The sequence below is a fragment of the Anguilla anguilla genome, chromosome 6 (assembly GCF_013347855.1).
Source record: "Anguilla anguilla isolate fAngAng1 chromosome 6, fAngAng1.pri, whole genome shotgun sequence".
NCBI classification, from domain to species: Eukaryota; Metazoa; Chordata; class Actinopteri; order Anguilliformes; family Anguillidae; genus Anguilla; species Anguilla anguilla.
Genome location: NC_049206.1, coordinates 61,912,388 through 61,938,024, shown reverse-complemented (window position 1 = coordinate 61,938,024; position 25,637 = coordinate 61,912,388). Strand labels below are relative to the sequence as shown.

At 42.8% G+C, this 25,637-nt stretch overlaps 1 protein-coding gene across 2 annotated transcripts; it reads left to right on the top strand.

Annotated features, from left to right (window-relative positions):
- The first annotated feature begins 1,258 nt into the window (after positions 1 to 1,258).
- On the top strand, positions 1,259 to 25,516 carry si:dkey-71h2.2 (low density lipoprotein receptor adapter protein 1). Of its 2 annotated transcripts, XM_035424287.1 has the most exons (11): positions 1,259 to 1,451; positions 7,906 to 8,048; positions 11,212 to 11,324; positions 14,804 to 14,918; positions 15,778 to 15,850; positions 16,103 to 16,186; positions 16,676 to 16,803; positions 18,041 to 18,075; positions 20,142 to 20,170; positions 21,740 to 21,789; positions 23,502 to 25,516. In XM_035424287.1, the coding sequence occupies exons 1-11, from the start codon at positions 1,367 to 1,369 to the stop codon at positions 23,781 to 23,783; spliced, it is 1,137 nt and encodes a 378-aa protein (XP_035280178.1). In that variant the 5' UTR covers positions 1,259 to 1,366; the 3' UTR covers positions 23,784 to 25,516. The 2 variants fall into 2 exon arrangements, with proteins under 2 accessions (XP_035280178.1, XP_035280179.1); XM_035424288.1 differs by lacking the exon at positions 21,740 to 21,789.
- Positions 25,517 to 25,637: the final 121 nt, after the last annotated feature.

Here is a 25,637-nt window from a genome sequence, read left to right as displayed (position 1 = left end):
TGAAAGCCACCCAACCAGGTAAGACTGGCCATCAAGTCTGTGCTTGCACAGAGGGCATCTGCTCAAAATCAGTCACAGGGAGGGCACCCATGTTTTTATTTTTACATTTCTGCAGCCAAAAGAGCTTCAGCGCGTGTTGGTGTCTGTCTGTGCACGTGTCCGTTGGACATCTGCTCGAGTCTCTGCAGTGTTTCTCAGACCCGGTCCTGGGAACCCACCTCGTGCTGGTTTGTGTTCCAACCATAGTAATGAGCTCAGTATTGTAATGAGCTGCTAATTGTTCTTAATTAATCTCTTATTATTCTTAATTAGACCTTTAGGTCTTTTGAAGGATGATTTACCCTCATAAAGCCACGTTATGCCAGAAATAGCTATGTATGCCCTAAAAAATGAATGTCCCATATTCACATCCTAGAAACTGCAATCAGTCATACATACCAACACATGCTTTCTGTGCAGTGTGCACAATATGGCAAATAATTCTGATTAAAGATTTTTAATTGATTCAGTTACACACTATGAGATTTAGTTACACACTCCCATTTGTTGAGAGTGTGGAAACTGGAAGTAATTTGTGTAAAATGAATGGAGCTTAACTGACAGCAAACGGCAATAAACCAAGCCAGCGTTGTGTTAAAACAAGTTACCCACCCAATTATGCTACAGCTTAAATACATTTTCAACAATCCTAACTCATCAAACGATTGGCTGTGACAAAAACCAATATACACAGTGTGTCCTCGGGACCAGGGTGCTGTATGGAAGCGCGATTCGCGAACATTGGCTGTATTTCCTCTAGTAAGGAATTAAGGCGGTAATTTAATTGTGATCCTTTTTGTACACAAACAGTTACGATACATATTCATCGAATGTTTATTTGAAAACTTTGGAATCTTCCATATGATCTTCCAATCTCATCATATGACTTAGCCTATTCATATAGTAGCAAAAATTATTTATTATCAAAGTATTAATAAGTGTGTCTCCATGTTAATATGCCACCGAACTCGTAGCTCTATACACGTAGCTCTCTGTAAATAGAATATCTGCACTGTTTCTGAAAATAAGAAAACGGGAAACACTGGAACCACAGATGTTAAATCTGTTTTCAGTTACAGGAAACATTAAGATTGCACTCGCTTTCACCTTCTAATGTGAACCCAGGAAACCTCCTTCCGTAAACGAAACGCACCCTTTTTCCGCACACCCTTCCCATTTCGGCCAGGAAAGAGTTAACGTTGCCTACGCTCATCACTAAACGCCGTAGAGAGAGGGGCAATCAGCTCCGCGAGTCCCAGCGCATCTTTCACACTAGGCATTTCTTAGGTGCTGCAGGGACGGTAGAGAGTCCACCTGATATCTGGCTATGGATGCTCTGAAATCGGCCGGGAGGGCTATTATCAAGAGTCCAGGAGTTCCGCGACAGTCATGGGGTACCTCCAAGCACGAAAGTGAGTGCTTTTCTGTCTTCTTCGTATGATGATACAATGGGTAATATCACACATGCATGGTGTCATTTTCACCGCTGAACCTGACAGCAGTGACAATAGACGAGTTAATTCCTTTTCCTTTCTACCTTGCGGTGTCATCAAAAAGATTAAACATCAGCTGCTGTACTGTTTCAAAAAAAGGCACGAGTTTAAAAAAAAAATACTTCAGTGCTTGGAAGCCAACGATCGCATTGTGTTCGTTGATACTATACCGTCTTTATTTGCTTCCGTCTCCGACCTGTCTTGATTCTGGGTCCTAACGCTATCCTTTTAAACAATTCACTTCACACCGATTGTGCCGATAAATTCCGGTCCCCAAAATAAATGGTAAAAAATCGAGGAAGCATTACGTTACGTTTAATTCTTCACACTTTATTATATGTCCACTTACAATCGCTCTAATAGTGTGATTTACATATAGTGTAAATATTGATGGTACAAAAATATGTGCAGTGGTAAAATATTTGCCACATTGTTTATTACAGTAATTTATATTTACCAGTGTGTTCCCGACAACACTGCTGTGTACATGCAATGTAATGTGTTCCTTTGCACAAGTGTAGCACATGTCTATGTGTTGGTCTGTACTGTGTGGCCACTCGGGTGTAGAATAGTCACTAGCTCTCCTGTAGTACTGTGTGGCCTCTTGGGTGTAGAACAGTCACTGGCTCTCCTGTAGTTCTGTGTGGCCTATAGGGTGTCATATAGTCACTCACTCTCCTGTTGTACTCTATGTGTCCTGTAGACACAGTAAAACAGTCAGTGGCTTTTTTTTGGAAATCTAAGTATATAATATCATGAACCTTGTTATAGTCAAAACACTTGGAAACTTTTTCAAAGAATACCAAAAGTTTTGTCGGGCATGACCTTGCAAGGGAAGGTCATGGGGAAACCTGGCAAATGAAAAAAAAATAGCCAAATGTAAAGTTAGACATATGGGAAATAAATGCATAAGCCTTCAAGCCTTTCAGGTCCCAGGCACTGTGCCGTATCAGCAAAAAAGGCCAACAGGATCCTGGGATATATAACCAAACATATTGAATATGAATCCAAGGAAGTAATACTACTTTTATACAATACATTTGTTAGACCGCACCTAAAGTATTGCGTGCAGTTCTGGGGAAATATATATAGGAAAAAGATATAGAGGCTCTGGAAAAGGTTCAAAAAGGGCAACCAAATTGATTCCTGGTATGAAAGATAAAAGCTATGCAGAAAGACTTTAAATGCATAATCTCTTCAATTTTAGTAAAATGAAACTTTAATGGAATCTGTATGGATGAGACAACTTAGCCATTTAATTTCAAATCACTGCTGACTTAACATGAGCTGAAAACCTGTGTATGTAGGTGTGTGTGTGTGTGTACATGTGTGCATGTATGTGTACATAGGTGTGAGTGTGATTGTGAGTAAGTGTGAGTGTGTGTGGGCGTGTCTGTGGTGTGTGTGTGTGCATGTGTGTGGTGTGTGTGTGCTCGTGTGTACGGGCAGCAGTGTAGTATAATGGGTAAGGAGCTGGTCTTAAGCTGCATTGCTTCAGCATATATCCAGCTGTATAAATGGATGCAGTGTAAGTGCTATGGAAATGATGGGTCGTGCCAGCACCCATGCCATTACCAGCTGTGGCCCTTACCAGTTCTGGCTGTGGCCCTTACCAGTTCCGGCTGAGGCCTGTAGCTCCATAGGTTGATCGGCAGTTGCGTCGCCCAGTGTATGGGAGGGACCCTCATCCCTCGCTATCTCGGGACCCCTGCAGGTTGATTTGGTGAACAGCACGCTAAAGCCACATCTGAAAGGTCTTCCACTGACTATGTCTGTGTGAGCTTGGTTGTAGTCTGTGGTGTGCAAAGGTGACACCAGGAGAACCAAGGATACACTCACCCGAATTGGCAATGAATATGAATATGGCTGTGGCTGCGGATGAATGGCCTCTCTTTCTCCCTTTTTCTCTCTTTCTCTCTCTCTGTCTCCCTCTCTCTGCTTATGACCTACATTCCCCCCTGTTCTGTCCCAGATTCCTGCCCTGTTCGGAGGGTGTCTTTCTATCTTCTGTCCTTTTGCCTACAGATTAGAACATGAAGGCCAAACCACCGTATGAACCGTCATAGCCTGGGGCCTTACACTCATGAGATCAGACAAGCAGGCCCTAGCTTCCCTGTTTGTATGTGATATGCATGCACTGTTTGTGATGTGTATGTGAATAACTTAGAGTTAGTGACTGCTGCACTTTACAGCAGTACTGCCACCTTGGCCATTTTGAAATCTGTGAAGAGGAAACCTGCGTTTTCGTGAGAGGTCAAGTGCATTTAAAACAGAGGCTTTGTGTTTAAGGCAAGAGTCGTGTTTTATTGTGCATGGAAATCAATTACACTTCTGAAAAATCAATATTATTTAATAAATTATGTATATAAAACACATAAAAGTACTCAAACTCAAACCATCAAAAGTGATACATTCATCATATCACATGAATTTCCTGTTTTAGTAGTGAATTGCTCAAGATAGTGAATTGCTCCAGGAATGGCTATAATCTTCCAATAAAGCACCAGGATATCATTTATATGGGGCAAAATTATTTCAATTTCAAGAGGTGTTATTCTGTTTGAGCATGACATTTTCATTGGGGGGGGGGGGGGGGGCATGGGAGGATGCAATCTGACATTTCCTTTCAATCTGGAGCTCTGACTCTGGGTCCCGTTCCAACTGCTGAACCCACAAAACAGGCGTCATTAAAAAATTTAAAAGTTAAATTAAAAAAAAATTATAATAAAAAACTTCAAACAACCCTGGCAGAGGTAAAGCCCTTGAAAGCCTGGAGCATCAACACTGATCTGCTGAATAATTCATGTGTATTTCCTGGTGGGAGATGATCCGGCCTGCAGTGCAGCAGACTCAGTCCCCCTCAGCTCTTCCTCTCGTATATCGCATTCTAAACATGTCACTGGCACCACTCCAGGGTTTCAGCTTGCCATGATTTTATTTATATGCTGATGGGTAATTCAGTGAAAGCAGGATGCCCTCCTGAATCCACCAGATATTTATGGCTGTGCTGCCTTTTCAAAATTTTCTTTATGTTTCGAAAAAGGCCAAAACATTTATGCATGACATATGGCCTGAAGTTTTGAATTCCATGGACAATCTTGCTTTAAGTGCTGTATAAATAGAATGATACATTTTTAACCAGACTTCTTTAGCAGAAGAACTGCCTTAGTGTGTTTCAAGGGGCTATATATATGCTTGTTTGTAATGTCTGTTTCAGCACAATTCATGACAGGTCTGCAGGTAAAAGCATGTAATCTGTAATGGATTTCAGATCAGTTGCGTGCAGAATTCAGATTCTGTCTCCAGCGTGACAACTGCTTTAGACCTATAGGTAAGGTTGCCAGACACCCAGTTTTCAGCTGGAATGTCAGGTTTTTAAATTGTTTGTATGGTTTGTGGTGCCAACCAGACAATGTAATGTCTGATCAGAGTAATTTATTGAAAAAATTTACTGGTAGTGTGTAATGAATTGGTGAGTCAGAGAATCCCTGGGACCCCCCTGGTCTGATGTCCCGATAGGGTCAATTACGAGAGGGACCCCCCCCAGTCTGATGTCCCAATAGGGTTTCCTCCCCTCTCACACACATTTGGGACAGTAAGTGGTGCACAGTCTATGGTTAACGTTGGTATCTCTCCAATGAACTATTAAAGAACACGGTTTTGCTTCTGAAGGACCACACCCATGACCATGCCCATGCCCATAACCATGGCCACACCCATGACCACACCCATGACCATGCCCATGACCATGACCACACCCATGACCATGCCCATGACCATAACCACACCCATGACCATGCCCATGACCATAACCACACCCATGACCATGCCCATGACCATGGCCACACCCATGACCATGCCCATGACCATGACCACACCCATGACCATGGCCACACCCATGACCATGGCGATGACCATGGCCACACCCCTGTCTTTTACAGTCCTCCTTGTTCCCATGGTGACCACAGAGCATTTGTTATATTTTATGTTATTTGATGACATATCAATATGACTAAGTCAGATTTTGGTGTTGCTTTTGTTGTGAAAGTCATGTTAGGCTAAGATAGACGAGGCCTGTAGCCAGATAGTCCGTTTTGAATTATATCAGCAAATCTCTGCTCTGAATCACTAAAACTCAGCTTAGAGCTCATGTGGAAAATGACTTTTTATTTTGCAGTTTCCGTCTGTTTCAGATAACACTGGTACATTGATAGTGAAGGCCGACAGCATTGTATTTGAGAAGCAAATAGAATTTATGGAGTCTGAGACATCTTTAGGTAATGGAAAAATGTTTCCCTTCATTAAGAGGGAAGGATGGAGGACGTTGTTTTAGGGAATGAATAATTCAGATGAGGAAAGAGGAGAGAGGGGTGTTGCTGGATCAGACACTGGAACAGATGGCCCAGCAGGCCTTGCTGCAGAATGAGAACGCTGCGTTGGATGCAGTTACATGCACATATTCTCATTGTCAAATGTTCTTTGCAATAAAGTTAAATGATACACATTTCTGTAATGTATTTTATTGCAGCTGATTGTGCCAGTGGGTTTTCTGGTCTTTCAGATGAATGGATGTCCTGTTTAAGTCTGAAGGATTGCATTAAACAAAAAAGAGAGAAGTTGAGATCTACAGAAATGTCAGCACATTCAAAGTGAAAGGGATGTTATACACACAGGAATCAGTCCTGAATTATATCCAATATATTGTTTATTTGTACAAGTCTTTAAAAAAATTAAAACGAATAATAATAATAATAATAATAATAATAATAATAATAATAATAATAATAATGCAACATTCTCAAGTTCTTTTATTTTGTTCCTGGATGAACAGTATCTTATGCACACTCCATGAAGGCAGACCATAGTAATGTGCTCAGTATTCCCAGTCTCAGTTATGCTGTAGTAATGTGGTTAGTCTGTGTTCAGTCTCAGTTACACTGTAGTAATGAGGTTAATCTGTGTTCAGTCTCAGTTGCACTGTAGTAATGTGGTTAGTTTGTGTTCAGTCTCAGTTACACTGTAGTAAAGTGGTTAGTCTGTGTTCAGTCTCAGTTACAATGTAGTAATGTGGTTAGTCTGTGTTCAGTCTCAGTTACAATGTAGTAATGTGGTTAGTCTGTGTTCAGTCTCAGTTACACTGTAGTAATGTGGTTAGTCAGTGTTCAGTCTCAGTTACAATGTAGTAAAGTGGTTAGTCTGTGTTCCGTCTCAGTTACAATGTAGTAATGTGGTTAGTCTGTGTTCAGTCTCAGTTACACTGTAGTAATGTGGTTAGTCAGTGTTCAGTCTCAGTTACACTGTAGTAATGTGGTTAGTCAGTGTTCAGTCTCAGTTACACTGTAGTAATGTGGTTAGTCAGTGTTCAGTCTCAGTTACACTGTAGTAATGTGGTTAGTCAGTGTTCAGTCTCAGTTACAATGTAGTAATGTGGTTAGTCTGTGTTCAGTCTCAGTTACACTGTAGTGATGTGGTTAGTCAGTGTTCAGTTTCAGACTGTAGTGGTTTGCTCCTGCTATATCATAGCAGTCCTCTGCTGGTTTCTTCTGCAAACAGGTTTGTTTGGGGTTATTTTAAGCTCACATTGTGGCACAGAGTGTGTGTTTCCTCACAGGACAGTTCTAATGGAAGCTGTTTTCTGCTTCTTCCCAATTCAGAATTCATACATACACAGCAGTTAAAGAAAGGGCCGCTGTGGAGGGTATTGATTTGCGATAGTGTAGTGTGCAGGATTAATGCTGTGTGTTCAGTTCCATGCTGAGCGCAGTCCTGCTGAAGGGGCTGGTATTGACCAGCTGAGAGGCCCCTTTGTTTGCAGCTGTGTGCTTTGGTATGTAATGCAGTCCAGTTTGCAATTGTGTGCTTTGGTATGTAATGCAGTCCAGTTTGCAACTGTGTGCTTTGGTATGTAATGCAGTCCTGTTTGCAGCTGTGTGCTTTGGTATGTAATGCAGTCCTGTTTGCAATTGTGAGCTTTGGTATGTAATGCAGTCCTGTTTGCAGCTGTGTGCTTTGGTATGTAATGCAGTCCTGTTTGCAGCTGTGTGCTTTGGTATGTAATGCAGTCCTGTATATCCCTGCTGTTACTGCATCACAGTGGCATCACCGTCCCATAATTTTATTGGCTACTGAGAGGCAATGGTACGCATAGTTATCTGTGAATAAAGTCATTAGCTTTAGCATTAGCTGCAGAATGAGGGCTGTTGTTATTGGTAGCAGTAGCTTTAGTTTTAGCATTAGCTGCAGAATGAGGGCTGTTGTTATTGGTAGCAGTAGCATTAGTTTTAGCATTAGCTGCAGAATGAGGACTGTTGTTATTGGTAGCGGTACCATTAGCAATAACACTAGAATGATGGCTGTGTTTGTTATTGTACAGAGTTGCCTGAGAACTGGACAGATACTAAGGAGACCCTGCTGGAAGGTATGGTATTCAGTCTAAAGTACTTGGGGATGACGCTGGTCGGCCAACCCAAGGGTGAAGACATGGCTTCCGCTGCCATCCGACGCATCGTTTCAATGGTGAGTCCTGCCTTTGTTTCCATGGTGACTTCTTTTACTATGAACAGCCCTTATGAACACCATTTCCCAGCAGGCACCACTGAGTCAATGCAAACCATGAGATATATCAAACCCTTATATATTGCTCTTGATGTGAGCATGCCAAGGTGCTGTATTGTACTAGTAATGCAGATAAATCAGATTGCAAGCTAAGAGAAATGGTGGCAGGTGAGACTTGGACAACTTGACAATTTGTTTCTGGTGTTTTACTGATGAATTTGTGTCACTCTTTCTATTTGTTTTGTAGTGTTAATAATGCAGCAGAAATATTTTGGGTCCAAAGTTTGATTCACCCTGTCAGTCTCTGTCATAGGAAGGTCCCTACTTCCCCATTGTATTTCACTCACTGAATTTGTAAATATTAAGACATAATCTGCCATTCCATATGAACAGAGCATGGAAAGAAAATTTTCTTATGCCGTTTGAGAGGGTGTAATGGTGCAGGGTGAGAGGGTGTAATGGTCTGGGTGAGAGGGTGTAATGGTCAGGGTGAGAGGGTGTAATGGTGCAGGGTGAGAGAGTGTAATGGTCAGGGTGAGAGGGTGTAATGGTCAGGGTGAGAGGGTGTAATGGTGCAGGGTGAGAGGGTGTAATGGTGCAGGGTGAGAGAGTGTAATGGTCAGGGTGAGAGGGTGTAATGGTGCAGGGTGAGAGAGTGTAATAGTCAGGGTGAGAGGGTGTAATGGTGCAGGGTGAGAGAGTGTAATGGTGCAGGGTGAGAGAGTGTAATGGTGCAGGGTGAGAGAGTGTAATGGTCAGGGTGAGAGGGTGTAATGGTGCAGGGTGAGAGGGTGTAATGGTGCAGGGTGAGAGAGTGTAATGGTGCAGGGTGAGAGAGTGTAATGGTCAGGGTGAGAGGGTGTAATGGTCAAGGTGAGAGGGTGTAATGGTGCAGGGTGAGAGGGTGTAATGGTGCAGGGTGAGAGGGTGTAATGGTGCAGGGTGAGAGAGTGTAATGGTGCAGGGTGAGAGAGTGTAATGGTCAGGGTGAGAGAGTGTAATGGTGCAGGACCATAGTAAGAAACTGTTTTGATTTTGCATTTCAGTAATCCAAAACACCCAAAACTTTCCTCATTTAGTACAATAGTTGGAATTCTGTCTTCAATAAACTTTTTGAAAGCAGCAGCTCTTCTGAGAATAATGTATTAAAAAACAGTTCTCATTCAGATCTGAGAAGAATGGGCTTTTGCAGCGAGAGTAATGTGATGTGCTGTGGGGCCAAAAAAGACAAAGAATGAATTGTCTGTTCATTCCCATGGCAACCAACCTGCTTGAATAGGATTGGTCACCATATTTGCAATATGACAGTTCCCGGTGTTGGCTGCCTGTTCCAGGCCCTGTGGTGCCAGAAGCCATGTTGTGCTTGAGGTGCAATAACAGCGCCTCCACCAGGCCTGGCCTGCTCATTACAGGCCTGTAGCTTCACGTGCTTCTTCTAGACTTCGCCTTCAGGGCAAAAATCCCAAACAGCCTTTTCTATTCTAATTGAAAAGAGGAAAGGGGACTTTTCAAGGACAGAGTGATCATCCTCATTCTTCTCCAGTCCTGGCCTTCTTTTTCTAGGAAAAACAAAGCTGCGCGCACACACTCACACACGCACATATGCACGCGCACACACTCACACACACACACGCACAAACACACTCACTCACACACACAAACTCACACACACACACAAACACACACACACACACACTCAGTTATACAGTAGAACCCACTGAAGTCATTTAGATGGTGTGCACCAGGGCTTGATGTATACAGGGTGTGCTTTGTTAATTGGCAGGGTTTGGTGCAGAGAGCTTTGAGGGGATTTTAAATGGTTGGGTTGTGTGCAGTGTGATATCAAGGGGGGGGGGGGGGCGGACAGTGTGCCAGAGGCAGGCTGGAGGGCATATGGGATCAGAATCTGTAGATTAGAGATATGTCTGTGTGCCTGACTCCCCAGCAACTGTTCCCTTGGGACCAGGGGGACTGGGGTGGGGGGCGGGGTGCTAGGGGGCCGGGGGGCCTGGAACATTCATCCTGGCTGCCCACACACTTCCCCTCACAAACCCAGACGCACAGTGTGCTGTTGTTCTGCTCTGCTGTTTCTGTGCTGTAGCATTAGCTGTGCTGTAACTGTGCTAAAACTGTAGCTGTGCTGTAACTGTGCTATAACTGTAGCTGTGCTATAACTGTGCTATAACTGTATCTGTGCTGTAGCAGTGCTATAACTGTAGTTTTGCTATAACTGTAGCTGTTCTGTAGCTGTACTGTAACTGTGCTATAACTGTATCTGTGCTGCAGCAGTGCTATAACTGTAGCTGTGCTGTAGCTGTACTGTAACTGTGCTATAACTGTAGCTGTGCTGTAGCTGTGCTGTTGTCCTGTAGCTGTGTTGTATCTGAGCTGTGCTGTAGCTGTGCTGTAACTGTAGGTGTGCTGTAGCTGTGCTATAACTGTAGCTGTGCTGTAGCTGTAGCTGTGCTATAACTGTAGTTGTGCTGTAGCTGTGCTGTAACTGTGCTATAACCGTATCTGTGCTGTAGCAGTGCTATAACTGTAGTTGTGCTATAAATGTTGCTGTGCTGTAGCTGTGCTATAACTGTAGCTGTGCTGTAACTGTGCTATAACTGAAGATGTTACTGTACTATAATTGTAGCTGTGCTGTAACTGTGCAATGACTGTAGCTGTACTGTTGCTGTGCTATAACTGCAGCTGTGCTGTAACTGTGCTATAACTGTAGCTGTGCTGTAGCTGTGCTATAACTGTAGCTGTGCTGTAACTGTGCTATAACTGTAGCTGTACAATAACTGTGCTATAACTGCAGCTGTGCTGTAGCTGTACTATAACTGTGCTATAACTGTAGCTGTGCTGTAGCTGTGCTGTCACTGCAGCTGTGTTGTGCAGCAGGTGTAGCGGTTGTACAGGGCTGTTGCTGTGTTGTAGCTGTGCTGTTGCCCTGTAGCTGTGCTGCTCTGTTGCTGTGCTATAGTTGTGCAGTTGTACTGTAACTGTGCTGCACTGTAGCTGTACTGCTGTACTGTAACTGTTGCTGTGCTGTAGCTGTGCTGTTTTTTTGTGTACTGTAGCTTTGCAGAGGGTCTGTGTTGATCTCTGTTGTTTCAATCTTTTTTCCTTGTAGGCTCGAGCTGGTGCTAAGAAGTTCCGCAAAGTGACGCTCACTGTGTCTCCTAAAGGCATCATCATCTCTGACACTGAGACCGGGCAGCTGATAGAGAATGTATCCATATACAGGTGGGTCTCTCATAGTGCATAGTATATAGTGAATAGTGCATAATGCATGGTGCATAGTATATATTGAATAGTGCATAGTGCATGCTGCATGGTGCATAGTGCACAGTATTCCTCTGTGGTTAAGTGGATCAGCTTCCTTAGCTGTGTCTGCAGGGTTTCCAGCACTTTTCCCTTGTTGGACTGAGACATGGGTGCTTCTCCACAGAAGCCTTGTACACCCTCTTCAAAACTGTCGGAAAACTGTTAGAATTACATTGCTCAGCTTTACACAGTAAATTATCGTAATGTTTAGTGTGCTTAAGAGGAAATGTGTTGAATAAACTTTCATTTAAACTATAATCTGCTCTTCAGATAAGAAAGAAACATTTACATTGACATTTATTTATTTAACAGACGCTTTAATCCAAAGTGACGTACAAAAGTGCATATCATGGTCATTGGAACAATTACAAAACACAGGTTCGATAAGCTACAATACTCATTTCGTACAGCTAGTTATAGCCAGGAACACAGTTCAGTTCATGCAGTGAACATTATTCTGACCTAACTTATGCCAAGTCAAACTAGGGGGAAAAAAAAGCTACAATATGAGGACGAAAATAAAAATTACAAAAAGTGCTGGAATGGGGGTACATGTAACATGAGTACCATGAAAGGGGGGATTCTAAGTAAAATGATTCACAGAGTGGTGGCAGTTAGTCCAGGTATAGTCTGAAGAGATGCGTCTTCAGACCGCGGCGGAAGATGGGTAGTGAGGGAGAGGTTTGAAGAGGGAGAAACACCCATTTGCATCATGTTTACTAACATTCATATTTCCTCTGCCAGAGTTTTGATCATTAAGGAAAATTAACAAGCAGTGGGAAGTGCATTAAGAAAGTTAGTGGTAGAGGGGAGCAGTGGGAAGTGCAATGAGGAAGTTAGCGGTAGAGGGGAGCAGTGGGAAGTGCAGTGAGGAAGTTAGCGGTACAGGGGAGCAGTGGGAAGTGCAATGAGGAAGTTAGCAGTAGAGGGGAGCAGTGGGAAGTGCAGTAAGGAAGTTAGTGGTAGAGGGGAGCAGTGGGAAGTGCAGTAAGGAAGTTAGCGGTACAGGGGAGCAGTGGGAAGTGCAATGAGGATGTTAGCGGTAGAGGGGAGCAGTGGGAAGTGCAGTAAGGAAGTTAGTGGAAGAGGGGAGCAGTGGGAAGTGCAGTAAGGAAGTTAGCAGTACAGGGGAGCAGTGGGAAGTGCAATGAGGAAGTTAGCGGTAGAGGGGAGCAGTGGGAAGTGCAATGAGGAAGTTAGCGGTACAGGGGAGCAGTGGGAAGTGCAGTGAGGAAGTTAGCGGTACAGGGGAGCAGTGGGAAGTGCAGTGAGGAAGTTAGCGGTACAGGGGAGCAGTGGGAAGTGCAGTGAGGAAGTTAGCGGTAGAGGGGAGCAGTGGGAAGTGCAGTAAGGACGTTAGCAGTACAGGGGAGCAGTGGGAAGTGCAGTGAGGACGTTAGTGATACAGGGGAGCAGTGGGAAGTGCAATGAGGAAGTTAACAGTACAGGGGAGCGGTGAGCATGCTCACTGTCTCATGCAGTGCTATTTAGGTCATGCGTCACAAAAAGCCAATGAACATCAGTCTGCATTCGCAGCTCAGCTCTCATACACACGTGTCCCTCTGCAGTGGTCTGATCACACTCATTATGTCAGAATGCCTTTTTGAAGTGGAAGAAAGATTCTCCCCCAGCAGTGTCCCCTGGTATTTGGTTGGTAAGCATATCTCTGCAGCTCTGTGTTATTCTCCTACAGACATTAAGAGATTTGTATAATGCCTGGAACTGAAAGGGTTTATCTTGAAAAGATTCACTTTGGATGCAAATTATCTCAGAGCTGCTGATTATCTCAGAGCTACTGGTTATCTCAGAGCTGGTTATCTCAGGGCTGCTGGTTATCTCAGGGCTGGTTATCTCAGAGCTGCTGATTATCTCAGAGCTGGTTATCTCAGAGCTGCTGGTTATCTCAGAGCTGCTGGTTATTCCAGAGCTGCTGGTTATCTCAGGGCTGCTGGTTATCTCAGAGCTGCTGGTTATCTCAGAGCTGCTTGTTATCTCAGGGCTGCTGATTATCTCAGAGCTGCTGGTTATCTCAGAGCTGCTTGTTATCTCAGAGCTGCTGGTTATTCCAGAGCTGCTGGTTATCTCAGAGCTGCTGGTTATCTCAGGGCTGCTGATTATCTCAGAGCTGCTGGTTATCTCAGAGCTGCTGGTTATTCCAGAGCTGCTGGTTATCTCAGAGCTGCTTGTTATCTCAGAGCTGCTGGTTATCCCAGAGCTGCTGGTTATCTCAGGGCTGCTGGTTATCTCAGGGCTGCTGGTTATCTCAGAGCTGCTGGTTATCTCAGAGCTAGTTATCTCAGGGCTGCTGGTTATCTCAGAGCTGCTGGTTATCTCAGAGTTGGTTATCTCAGAGCTGCTGATTATCTCAGAGCTGCTGGTTATCTCAGGGCTGCTGGTTATCTCAGAGCTGCTGGTTATCTCAGAGCTAGTTATCTCAGAGCTGCTGGTTATCTCAGAGCTAGTTATCTCAGAGCTGCTGGTTATCTCAGGGCTGCTCGTTATCTCTGGGCTGGTCTGATATTTTCCTGCATGTTTCCATGGGTTGACAGATGCAAAAAAACGGTGTCTTGGTGTACTTGATGTCTTGGGTTTAAAGCACTTAGTGTCTTTGGTTTAAAGGGCTTTTTACCCATCAGATTAACTTAATACTGCTGGCAGATTGCAGGCTTTACTCAGTCAGTCTGAGTCAGTTTAGTGTTCGTGGGAGTCGAGGTAATGAGCCTCTCAGTCTCTCACTGCTGCGGGGGCTGACAGTGTTAAAAAGGCTTTTTTCATTTTGTCATTTAAAGGATGGCATCATCATATCCCTTTCATCCCTTACAGATTGTTGTGTGATTAGTTCCTTGATCTTGACCTGGCTTACAACATTGTTCTGTGATTGGTTCTTTGATCTTCACCTGTCTTACAGCATTGTTCTGTGATTGGTTCCTTGATCATGACCTGTCTTACAGCATTGTTCTGTGATTGGTTCCTTGATCTTGACCTGTCTTACAGCATTGTTCTGTGATTGGTTCTTTGATCTTGACCTGTCTTACAGCATTGTTCTGTGATTGGTTCCTTGATCTTGACCTGTCTTACTGCATTGTTCTGTAATTGGTTCCTTGATCTTGACCTGGCTTCCAACATTGTTCTGTGATTGGTTCTTTGATTTGACATGGTAGCAGCTCGTCAATTATATTGATGTGGGAACAAGGCAAAATAAACCATCATCATCATCAATAAAATGGATGACTTGATAAAGATCCTACATTACAAACTTCCATTTATGAATGAAAGACAGTTATTTATTTTTACTGTAATATTGATCCCAATGTGGCATTTTAACGTGTCATTTCAGTGTGCTTGTGTGGACCCTTGAGTGGAGTGATGAAATTTGAGCCTTTCTCCCCTCTCTGTAGAATTTCTTACTGCACAGCAGACAAAACTCAAGACAAGGTGTTTGCTTACGTCTCCCAGAGCCAGTTCAGCGAAACGCTGGAGTGCCACGCCTTCCTCTGCCCAAAGAAGAAGATTGTATGTGTGCTGCACCACACTGCTGACATGATCATCTTCACTGCAGTATACAATCTTTACTGCAGTTAACCAGCAGATTTATTTTAGCATTCAAGGTTCAAAATCAACAGCACTTTGGTATTATGTCTTTATATTTAACACATTGTGACTTCAGTGTTGCTTGAAATGAAATGGAAAATGTAGAAATGTAGTTCACAACTGCATGTAATATATTTATGTACTGATATATGCTGTATGTACATAAGTAGTTTCTCAGCTTGAAAAATATTTATACGATAATGAATATCAGAAAATGCTGAATCTTCCAGTTTAATATGAAATGCACATACTTAAATCTAGTCATCATTACTTATTGAACAGCTGACAAAGAAACAGCTCAACATTTCTGACACCATTGTCAAGGCTGTGAATGTTGTTGTGCCATCTAGTGGCCAGTTTCTTTGGACTGAGGGAGCACTTTATCTTTATGTATGTAAGTATAGTCATTGAAAACATCGCAAGATGATAATGGACCAAAACATATTAGTGTAAAATTTGGTTTTAAGGTTTTTAAAAAACTTTTCTTCTAGCTGTACATTACTGCTTTTTCCTTTTAATAATATGTATCTAATATGTACCTGTTTGCGCTTTACTTTATTGTGACAGATGCTGCAAATAACATTTTTTATGATGATGATGATGGTGACAGTAATGATAATGAACATTTATTTATTTTATTGATTTAATTATTGTCTAGCACCATCTCGTTGTTGAGGTTAAAGTAAAAGAATGGTTCAGACAGGCAGGGTTTCCTCTAGGTAGGTGATTTCTCAGTGTGATTTCCCAGTGTGATTGACGGTGGTTGTGGTATGATTGACAGGCCCAAGCTGTGACACTAACCGTGGCTCAGGCCTTCAAAGTGGCGCTAGACCTGTGGGAAATCTCACAGGAAGGTAGGGACACCACTGCACACACACACACACACACACACACACACACATGCACGCACAAACACACATGCATATATACAAACACACACATACACATGTATGCACAAACACACATGCATATACACACACACACACACACATACACACGTCACTATATGTGCAGATTATATATTTGGGATAAACGAATGCTTTCAAATGATGCCCTCTGTCGGAGCTCAGTGTCGAACGGAAGGAATTCTATATCTTATTTTTCAGACAAAAATAAGGAAGTTCACTCGTGCTGCTCCCCTAGTGACTGCCCGGTGGACAGAACAGAAAGATCTCCACACTGCAGTCCAGGTACTCTACCTAACCCTAACCCTAACCCAACCTAACCCTAACCGTAATCCTAACCCTAACCCTAACCCTAACCAAACCTGACCCTGACCCTGATCCTAACCCTAACCCTAACCTAACCCAACCTGACCTTGATCCTAACCCTAACCCTAACCCTAACCCAACCTGACCCTGATTCTAACCTTCAACTCCAGCCCCCCAAACCTAACCCTGATCCTCAGTGATGTGCCATTTATAGGAATGCCACAGATCACTCTCAATAAATTATGGGGCTAATTAAGAAATACGAATTGGCATTAAAAAAAAAAAATGTAATGGGTGAAATATCTCATGATCTATACTTAAATTGTCTTATTATGTAATTATATAAAATAGGGTATATACAATATATTATTAATAATCCTATAATGTATAATTCTTCATGTTCACACTCATGTACTGTATGTGTTAGCGTGGAGGTGATGTGGAGCTGATGTCGTGTCGGTGTTGCAGGTTCAGGGAAACTGCAGTCTCTCCGCAGAGAGAAGAAGCTGAGCAAGTCGTTTTTCTCCTCCGTCTTTCTCTCTCCATCGCCCTGCAGCCGTCCCAAGCAGAGGCAGCCAATCAAACAGGACTCCTGGGTGGGTACCATGGTAGTGCTGGGCGTGTAACCATGGAAGTGCTGGGCGTGTAAGCATGGCAGTGCTGGACAGGTAACCATGGTAGTGCTGGGCATGTAACCATGGCAGTGATGGGTAGGTAACCATGGTAGTGCAGGGTGGGTAACCATGGCAGCACTGGCAGGTAACCATGGCAGCGTTGGGTGGCTGAGGGTTTGAGAGCTGGGTTTCAGCCAATCCTGGCAGGCATGTCCTCAGTCCGCAGAGTGAAATGTAAAAATATTAAGCATGTTAAAAATATGGGGCGACATAGCTCAGGAGGTAAGAGCGGTTGTCTGGTAGTCAGAGGGTTGCCGGTTCAATCCCCGCCCTGCCCATGTCGAAGTGTCCCTGAGCAAGACACCTAACCCCTAACCCCTCTGTTGAATGAGAGGCATCAATTGTAAAGCGCTTTGGATAGAAGCGCTATATAAATGCAGTCCATTTACCATTTACTCCTATGTGCAGTCTTGGAGTGTGTGCTGTACTCATAAATAGCATACGTATGCTCATGAATATGTGTACTATAATAATATTTGCCTCTAAGTTAGATTGGTTGGACCCTAACACTTACAGAAATCTAAAACCTGTTGGGTTACATTATGGGTGGAGCTATCAGCTGCTTTCAGTGGCCCAGTCACCTGACTGGATTCATGGTGTGACTGATGGCACAGGCCTGCCCACTATGTGACCCAACAGGTTTCAGGTCTCTGTTGGGGCACAACCAACCTAAAAACATAAGGTTGGCAAACATGAAAACATTTACACACTGAGAACATGTTTTGCTCGTGTTGACCAAAGGAATATTATTATAAAGCACATATTTACTCAGCAAGGAATACTCCCCAAACTAGTACTTTGATGTTCCTATCCCACCCCCCCCCCTTCCGCCCCCCCCCCCCCCACTAAATGAAGGGGACTTCTTAGTTGTGATGGTGAGACCATTCCACTAGGTGGTGGGCTCTCCCATGGAATACAGCTTGTCAAAGGCTCCATAGCCCTACAGTGGCCAGGTCCTAATCCTCTTACTCAGTCAGCAGGACTTCTTTCATTTACCAGCTGAAATACCATGTCAGTGGAAATATACCTTTGTAAAAGCAGACCATAAGCTGGTTAAATGTTACCTGAACTACATTTTCATTGTGTATTTTTATTATGTATGTCGATTATATATTTTGATTATGTATTTTTATTTTATTTTTTGTGTTTCTGTTTTCAGGATGTAGAAGATGGGCTTGAAGATGCATTCCTGAGGTAAGAATTAATATGCAGCTTCAGTAATCTGTAAACATGCAACCTGACTGTAAATATGAAACACGTTTGTAAACATTAAGACATATCTGTAAATATGAAATGCAGTTGGAAATATAAAAATATATCCATAAACATGAAACATCTTTAACTATGAAACCTGATCGTAAATATGAAATGTGTCCATAAGTGTTTAGGCACTGCATCACAGACCGTAATGTTCACAATATAAAACGTATCTGTATATATGAATGTGTGTGTGTGTGTGCGGCTGTCTGTGTGTATGTGTGTCCGTGTCTGTGGCTGTCTGTGTGTGTGTGTATGTGTGTGTGTATCTGTGTGTGTGTGTGTGTGTGTATGTGTGTGTATTTGTTTTTGTATGTCTGTGTGTGTGCATGCATATGTGTGTGTGTGTGTGCACAGCTGTCTGTGTGTGTGTATGTGTGTGTGTGTGTGTGTGTGTGTGTGACTGTGTGTATGTGTGTGTGTGTGTATGCGTGTGTGTGTGTGTGTGCGGCTGTCTGTGTGTGCGTGTGTGTGTGTCTGTGTGTGGCTGTCTGTGTATGTATGTATGTATGTTTGTTTTTGTATGTCTGTGTGTGTGCGTGCATATGTGTGTGTGTGTGTGTGTGTGTGTGCATGGCTGTCTGTGTGTGTGTGTATGTGTGTGTGTGTGTGACTGTGTGTGTGTATCTGTGTGTGTGTGTGGCTGTGTGTATGTGTGTGTGTGTGTATGCGCAGCTGTCTGTGTGTGTGTATATGTGTGTCTGTTTGTATGTGTGTGTGTGTGTGTGTGACTCTGTGTGTGTGTGGCTGTGTGTATGTGTGTGTTTGTGTGTGTGTGTGTGTGTGTGTGACTCTGTGTGTGTGTGGCTGTGTGTATGTGTGTGTGTGTGTATGCGCAGCTGTCTGTGTGTGTATATGTGTGTCTGTTTGTGTGTGTGTGTGTGTGTGTGACTCTGTGTGTGTGTGTGGCTGTGTGTATGTGTGTCTGTTTGTGTGTGTGTGTGTGTGTGTGTGTGACTCTGTGTGTGTTGCTGTGTGTATGTGTGTGTGTGTGTGTGTGTATATGCACGGCTGTCTGTGTGTGTGTATATGTGTGTGTGTGTGTGTTTGTTCTGTTAAAACACTCAGTAGTGAGCTGCGCAGGTGGCTAATCAGCTGCTGGGTTTAATTTCATGTTTAATGGGAGAGAATGTGAATGAAACCCCAGGGAGGTGTTGACTGTGCCAGCTGTGCTCAGAAAGGGGCCTGCTGTTCCTGTGCAGCAGAGCCGGATTCCTGGGCTCATTTATACATGATGGTAGTGTGAGAGTAAGGGGTTAGGGTTAGGTAGTGCGGGAGTAAGGGTTTAGGGTTAGGTAGTGTAAGAGTAAGGGGTTAGGGTTAGGTAGGGTGAGAGTAAGGGGTTAAGGTTAGGTAGTGTGAGAGTAAGGGGTTAGGGTTAGGTAGTGTGAGAGTAAGGGGTTAGGGTTAGGTAGTGTGAGAGTAAGGGGTTAGGGTTAGGTAGTGTGGGAGTAAGGGTTTAGGGTTAGGTAGTGTGAGAGTAAGGGGTTAGGGTTAGGTAGTGTGGGAGTAAGGGGTTAGGGTTAGGTAGTGTGGGAGTAAGGGGTTAGGGTTAGGTAGTGTGGGAGTAAGGGGTTAGGGTTAGGTAGTGTGAGAGTAAGGGGTTAGGGTTAGGTAGTGTGGGAGTAAGGGTTTAGGGTTAGGTAGTGTGAGAGTAAGGGGTTAGGGTTAGGTAGTGTGGGAGTAAGGGGTTAGGGTTAGGTAGTGTGGGAGTAAGGGGTTAGGGTTAGGTAGTGTGAGAGTAAGGGGTTAGAGTTAGGTAGTGTGAGAGTAAGGGGTTAGGGTTAAGTAGTGTGGGAGTAAGGGGTTAGGGTTAGGTAGTGCGGGAGTAAGAGGTTAGAGTTAAGTAGTGTGAGAGTAAGGGGTTAGGGTTAGGTAGTGTGAGAGTAAGGGATTAGGGTTAAGTAGTGCGGGAGTTAGTGGTGGTGATGACCTTAGGGAGGGCTTCAGAGTGCCGGTGGAAGAGGCGAGTAAAGCTGTTCTTCTCTCTCCCGGACATGCAGCAGTGTGGATGCTGAAGTTATGGACACAGGTGAGTGAGGTAAGCTTGGAGCACTCTGACACTTTCAGATCCTGCAAAACAAACCCAGCTGCACAGTGTGTTCTTCCAATAGTATGAATTTTATCATGTTAAATTTGTTTTAGTCATTCTGACCTCTGACTACATGGCCAAAAGTATGTAGACTCCCCGAACATCACACCATATGTACTTGCTGAACATCTCTTTCCAAAACCCTGGGCATTAATATGGAGTTGCCCCCCTACCCCTTTGCTGCTGTAACAGCCTCCACTCCTCTGGGAAAGCTTTCCACTAGATTATGGAACATGGCTGCGGGGATTCGCCTCCATATAAACCACAAGAGCATTAGTGAGGTTGTGCACTGATTGGGCGATTAGGCCAGGCACACAGTTAGGTTGGTGGTCTGTTTGTCTACTTTGTTTCTTTTGTATTTTGCAAAGATGTGTGTAAATAACAAAATCAATGTTCCCCTTATTTTCTGTTGGGTGTCATGCATGTATGTCTACCTTATTTTGATCACCCTGGTTCTGATGTAGGTCTGAATGACTGAAATGCTAACATGATTAAACACTGCAAAAACAGAGCTTCGCATTGCCTTTACATTTATTCAGGTTTGATTGGCAAATTCATTTTTCCCCACTATATTTGCATTTATAATTAAACTTTTTGTTAGGTCTGCAAAGATTTTCTTTTATGGACAGAAATGATGACAAAACCCAAAAACGTCATAGTTATGAAAGACACCCCTCCAGATCTGGCTCTCGTAAACTTGCCACTAAAAATCATCCCCAGACTTAATTGGCTAAATAAATGTTCTCTCCCTCTCCACCTTCGCTAATGTGTGGTGAGCGTTCTGGCGCAAATTGGCTGCCATGCATCACCCAGGTGGGTGCTACACATTGGTGGTGGGTGAGGTGAGTTCCCCTTCACTGTAAAGCACTTTGATCATTTGGAAAAGTGCTATATAAATGTAATTAATAATAATAATACTCTTTCTCAATAATAAGCTTTCTCATCAAAGTGCATTTTTTGGGATTGTGTCTTTGCTGTTGAGTCTTAGTCTGTGTTTGTGTGACTGTGGGGGTGGGGGGGGGGGCGTTCTGAGTGACTGACAGGTGATGGTGTGATTGTGGGTGGGTCCTGCATGACTGACAGGTGATGGTGTGATTGTGGGCGGGTCCTGCGTGACTGACAGGTAATGGTGTGATTGTGGGCGGGTTCTGCATGACTGACAGGTGATGGTGTGATTGTGGGCGGGTCCTGCATGACTGACAGGTGATGGTGTGATTGTGGGCGGGTCCTGCATGACTGACAGGTGTTGGTGTGATTGTGGGTGGGTCCTGCATGACTGACAGGTGATGGTGTGATTGTGGGCGGGTCCTGCGTGACTGACAGGTGATGGTGTGATTGTGGGCGGGTCCTGCGTGACTGACAGGTAATGATGTGATTGTGGGCGGGTCCTGCATGACTGACAGGTGATGGTGTGATTGTGGGCGGGTCCTGCGTGACTGACAGGTAATGGTGTGATTGTGGGCGGGTCCTGCGTGACTGACAGGTGATGATGTGTGCTGCTCTGTGCAGAGTCCCGCTCCAGAGTGTGCCATGAGGATGCAGCTATGAGTCCTCCTGAGGTCTGTACACTGGGCCTGCCATCCAGCAGCACTGAGACTACCTTTGCCAGAATTCACCTCCCTCCCAACGCAGCAGAAAACCAATTTGAATGAAGCAACCCCAATAAGCACTACATTTCCCAGAATTCAACAGAATTCAGTCCCACACTTTGAATTGCAACCTTGAATACTGTATGTATCAGTTCTGAACAACAAAGAATTCAATTTGATTTGCATTTTTTTCTCCTTGTTTGGCATGAATAATAATAATAATAATAATATCTTTTTGTATAGCACCTTATCATACATAAAGCAGCCCAGAAGGGCTTTACAGAAACTCAATGTCTATAAATAACAGTCAAAATATGTTTATAAGATATATTCATTTTGTCTGTAACCCAAGTCCGAAAGCTTACTCCTAGATTCAGTCAAAAGGGCTAAGACTAATACATCTACATTAGCACTAACACATCTAAACGACACTCTTATCCCGAGTGACATGTGCAAAGATCAGGCAAAGAGCAGGGATGACAGACAGCCAACAAGCAAGCTTAGTGACCATTATATCAACCCACAGCTGTCTGAGCTGGAGTACTGTAGTAGGCAGGAGATGTAGTCTTTAAGCAGAAAATGGGTTTGAGGTGTGTAGTGTTATTTACCCAGAATAAATGCCCAGAGTTCAAGAATCTTTGAACCAAGACTAAGGGGCCTAAACCCAGACCAAGGGGTGTCCAGACACTTTTGGTCATATAGTGTATGTGGCTAAAGTGATTTTATGGGAAGGTGTAGAGCAAGCAGAGGGAGTGGAGAATGCTCTGTTCACTAAATGAGAATATATCAGAACTTAATTCAGCTCTATCACATTAGTGAAGTCTTTCCTGAAATGCCCTTTAATTATATTTGCTGGTTTGACTGAATCCAGGGACACTGTAAGGTCATCATGCTGTATGACCTGACAGGGTCCATTTGGCTTTGGTTTTATATCCCTCTCTCTTTAGACAACCTGCCCGCTTTAATTAAACCCAGGGGATGGTATAAATCAAACCTGTCTCAGGTTTTACTGTCCCATGATAATAAATTAATAAATACTAGACCACAAAAAATCTGATTTTGTACACATCAATATTTTCCAGTTTACAGCTGTACGTTTGGTCACTTGTATATTTGACACGTAAATATATTTTTCAAATGTTTTATGTTTGTTTTTCCAAGATATTCACAAATCTTCTTACTTGCTGTGTTCTTCATAAGCAGGAACTCACTGGCCTCTGCAGTCTTTCTGACAGATGCTCACTTGGCTACCTCACAACAGGCCTGTAAAATGCACAGATTCTCTACACCAGGGGTGCACAACAAAGGCTGATCCATTTTGAGATTTTGTGCAAACTTCTGCTCTGGTCTTGATCTAATATTTGTATAAGCACCAGCAACAGCTGCCGACTGTAAATGTATCCTAAAAATTTTACTGTGCTCAAGTCCTGGAGTGAACCAGCATAGCTGTCAGAAAACATAAACTAAGGTAACTAGTTGGACTTAAAACCAGCACATGGACCAGCCCTCAAGGACTGGAGTTGTGTGCTCCCGCTCTAGATGGGTATAGTGGAACAGTTAGTCCTGTACATTGTGGGGAAGAATAAATATCCAGGGTTTACAGAAAAGGGCATCAGAATATGTAGAATTTGAAATTTCCAAGATCTGAATGTTTTGGTCCAAAGGATTTGTTCTTGCTCCAGGTTTTCTATGTTCTTGGCCATTTGGGAAGCATGGTGAAGCCTGCAGGAGCCCAGGCTGCCATGACGAGCGGGATTCTGCTTCTAACCCTAACCCTAACCCTGACCCTGACCCTGACCCTGACCCTGACCCTGACCCTGACCCTGACCCTGACCCTGACCCTGACCCTGACCCTGACCCTGACCCTGACCCTGACCCTGACCCTGACCCTGACCCTGACCCTGACCCTGACCCTGACACGCTTCAGTGACACAGCAGAGCTTGTTCCTGGGTTCTGTGTGTAGTACTAATTTTATTTTAGCTCACCGTAAGGAGGTACACATTTGCACATTAAAATTCCATTCTGTGATTAGCCTTCTAGCCTATTTGAAGTTTTGAGTCTTTCGATTTGATGTCTTTCAGTTACTCAATTTAACATGTATAGATATGAATAGCAGATCTGGTTTAAACTATCATTTAAAATACTTTAACTCAGGAACAAATGTGCTTAAAATATTTTATTTACCCAAGTACTTGCCCTCATTTACATTTAACTTTCTGGCCTGTATCTGCTGGCACTGATATTTGAAACAACATTTTTCTATTATTTCTATTGAGTTTTTCCAAATATTATTGGAGTTAAATTATTTCCAAAAATATTTTGCCGATATTTCTTTATATTTTCTTTAGATTTTAAATGATGCCTAACCCTAACCCCACCCTGCAGTCATCTGCTGGGCAGCTTTATCTTCGCAGTCACACCATATGTTGGGTTATGGTGCGGTGGGTTATTCAGGATAAATAAATAAATGTAAATTTAAATACATTAAATAAATAAACAAAAATGATGGCATTTGACATGTAATTTGGACAGAATATCCAAACCTGCACAAACAGTTTTTCATCATATTTCCAGATGTACAGATATAGTTGTAAAAACTGGATTTTCAGATACTGCCACTGATTTATATTTACTGTCTTTCTTAGATTTAATTAATAAATCTGATATTTGGTAGTTTATCATCTGCAACTGTATATCTTATGTTATATGTGATTTGTAAATGTTGGATTTGTTTTCAATTGTGATTTAAGTTGATGACTTTGTATGCAACCTGCAATATCTCACCAAATTTTAGAAATGTTTTTTTTTTTTTTTTACATTTGTTGTCCAAAATGATTGTGTTCATTTGCATTTTCAAACACTAGCATACAGCCTGTTTCTGTTGTATTTACTGTTTTACTTGCTTAATAGTGCATGAAATATTGGATGCCTTTTCCCCATTAAAACACATCGCTCTACAGTTTGTGCTGTGTCTAATGCTAGGGAAGAGATACAGCACAGTAGTTCAAAGTGTTTTTATAAACATCTGAGATTTCTGAACTAAATGCTTGTGTACATCTGAAAAATGCAGCACCTTTCATGAGCAAATCTCAAAGTGTGTTGCAAGATTAAATATATCTTTATATCTGTTTTTACTCTGAAAAGTTTACATATTCCTGAGCAGACTGTTAAATACCAAACATTATAACAAAAAAGCTGATCTAGAATGAAAGAAGATTTTATCTTTGTCCTCAGTTTGAAATTCCAAGTTTGACATCACAATAAGTCTGTTTAACAGTGCTATATAATTCACCTGAACTGCTGTAAAAGCAGTTAATAATAACACATCTATAAAGGATGTTGGGGATTAAATGTGATTTAGCAGTGCAGAGACGAAAGCAATAGTTTAATTTCTCTGGTCTGTAAGGTGTGTGTCTTTCGGGTACAAAGTGCTTTCTTTTCTCATATAAATATGCTCTTTGATTGAGTTTGAGTTCTCTTTAAATTGTGTATTTTATGCAGTTATTTTGTGGGCATTCCTTTTCTTTTTTTTGATGAAATCTATGCAATAAGTGGATTTCTATGAATAACGTTGTGATAAAAGATTTTTTAGATGGCATATAGAATTTTCTCTCCATGTGTGAAATACTTTGTATGAAGAACATTAATCATTATATTGAAAGCATAAGCATAAATAAATGATTTGTCCAAACAAGACATTGTGTTATTTGATTGTATGGTACGTTTTGGTAAAGCATATTCCTGTACAATTCCTGCTATGTGTGTGCGTGTGTGCGTGCATGTGTGCATGTGCGGGTGCGCATGCAAGTGTGTTGCA

Bases quoted from the DNA above. Each gene is read 5' to 3' on its own strand.
- si:dkey-71h2.2 (XM_035424287.1), top strand. From the start codon at position 1,367: ATGGATGCTCTGAAATCGGCCGGGAGGGCTATTATCAAGAGTCCAGGA. The intron at 14,919-15,777 runs GTATGTGTGCTG...TATGATTGACAG, and splicing joins TCTGCCCAAAGAAGAAGATT to GCCCAAGCTGTGACACTAAC. The intron at 21,790-23,501 runs GTCTGTACACTG...TTCTTGCTCCAG, and splicing joins CAGCTATGAGTCCTCCTGAG to GTTTTCTATGTTCTTGGCCA.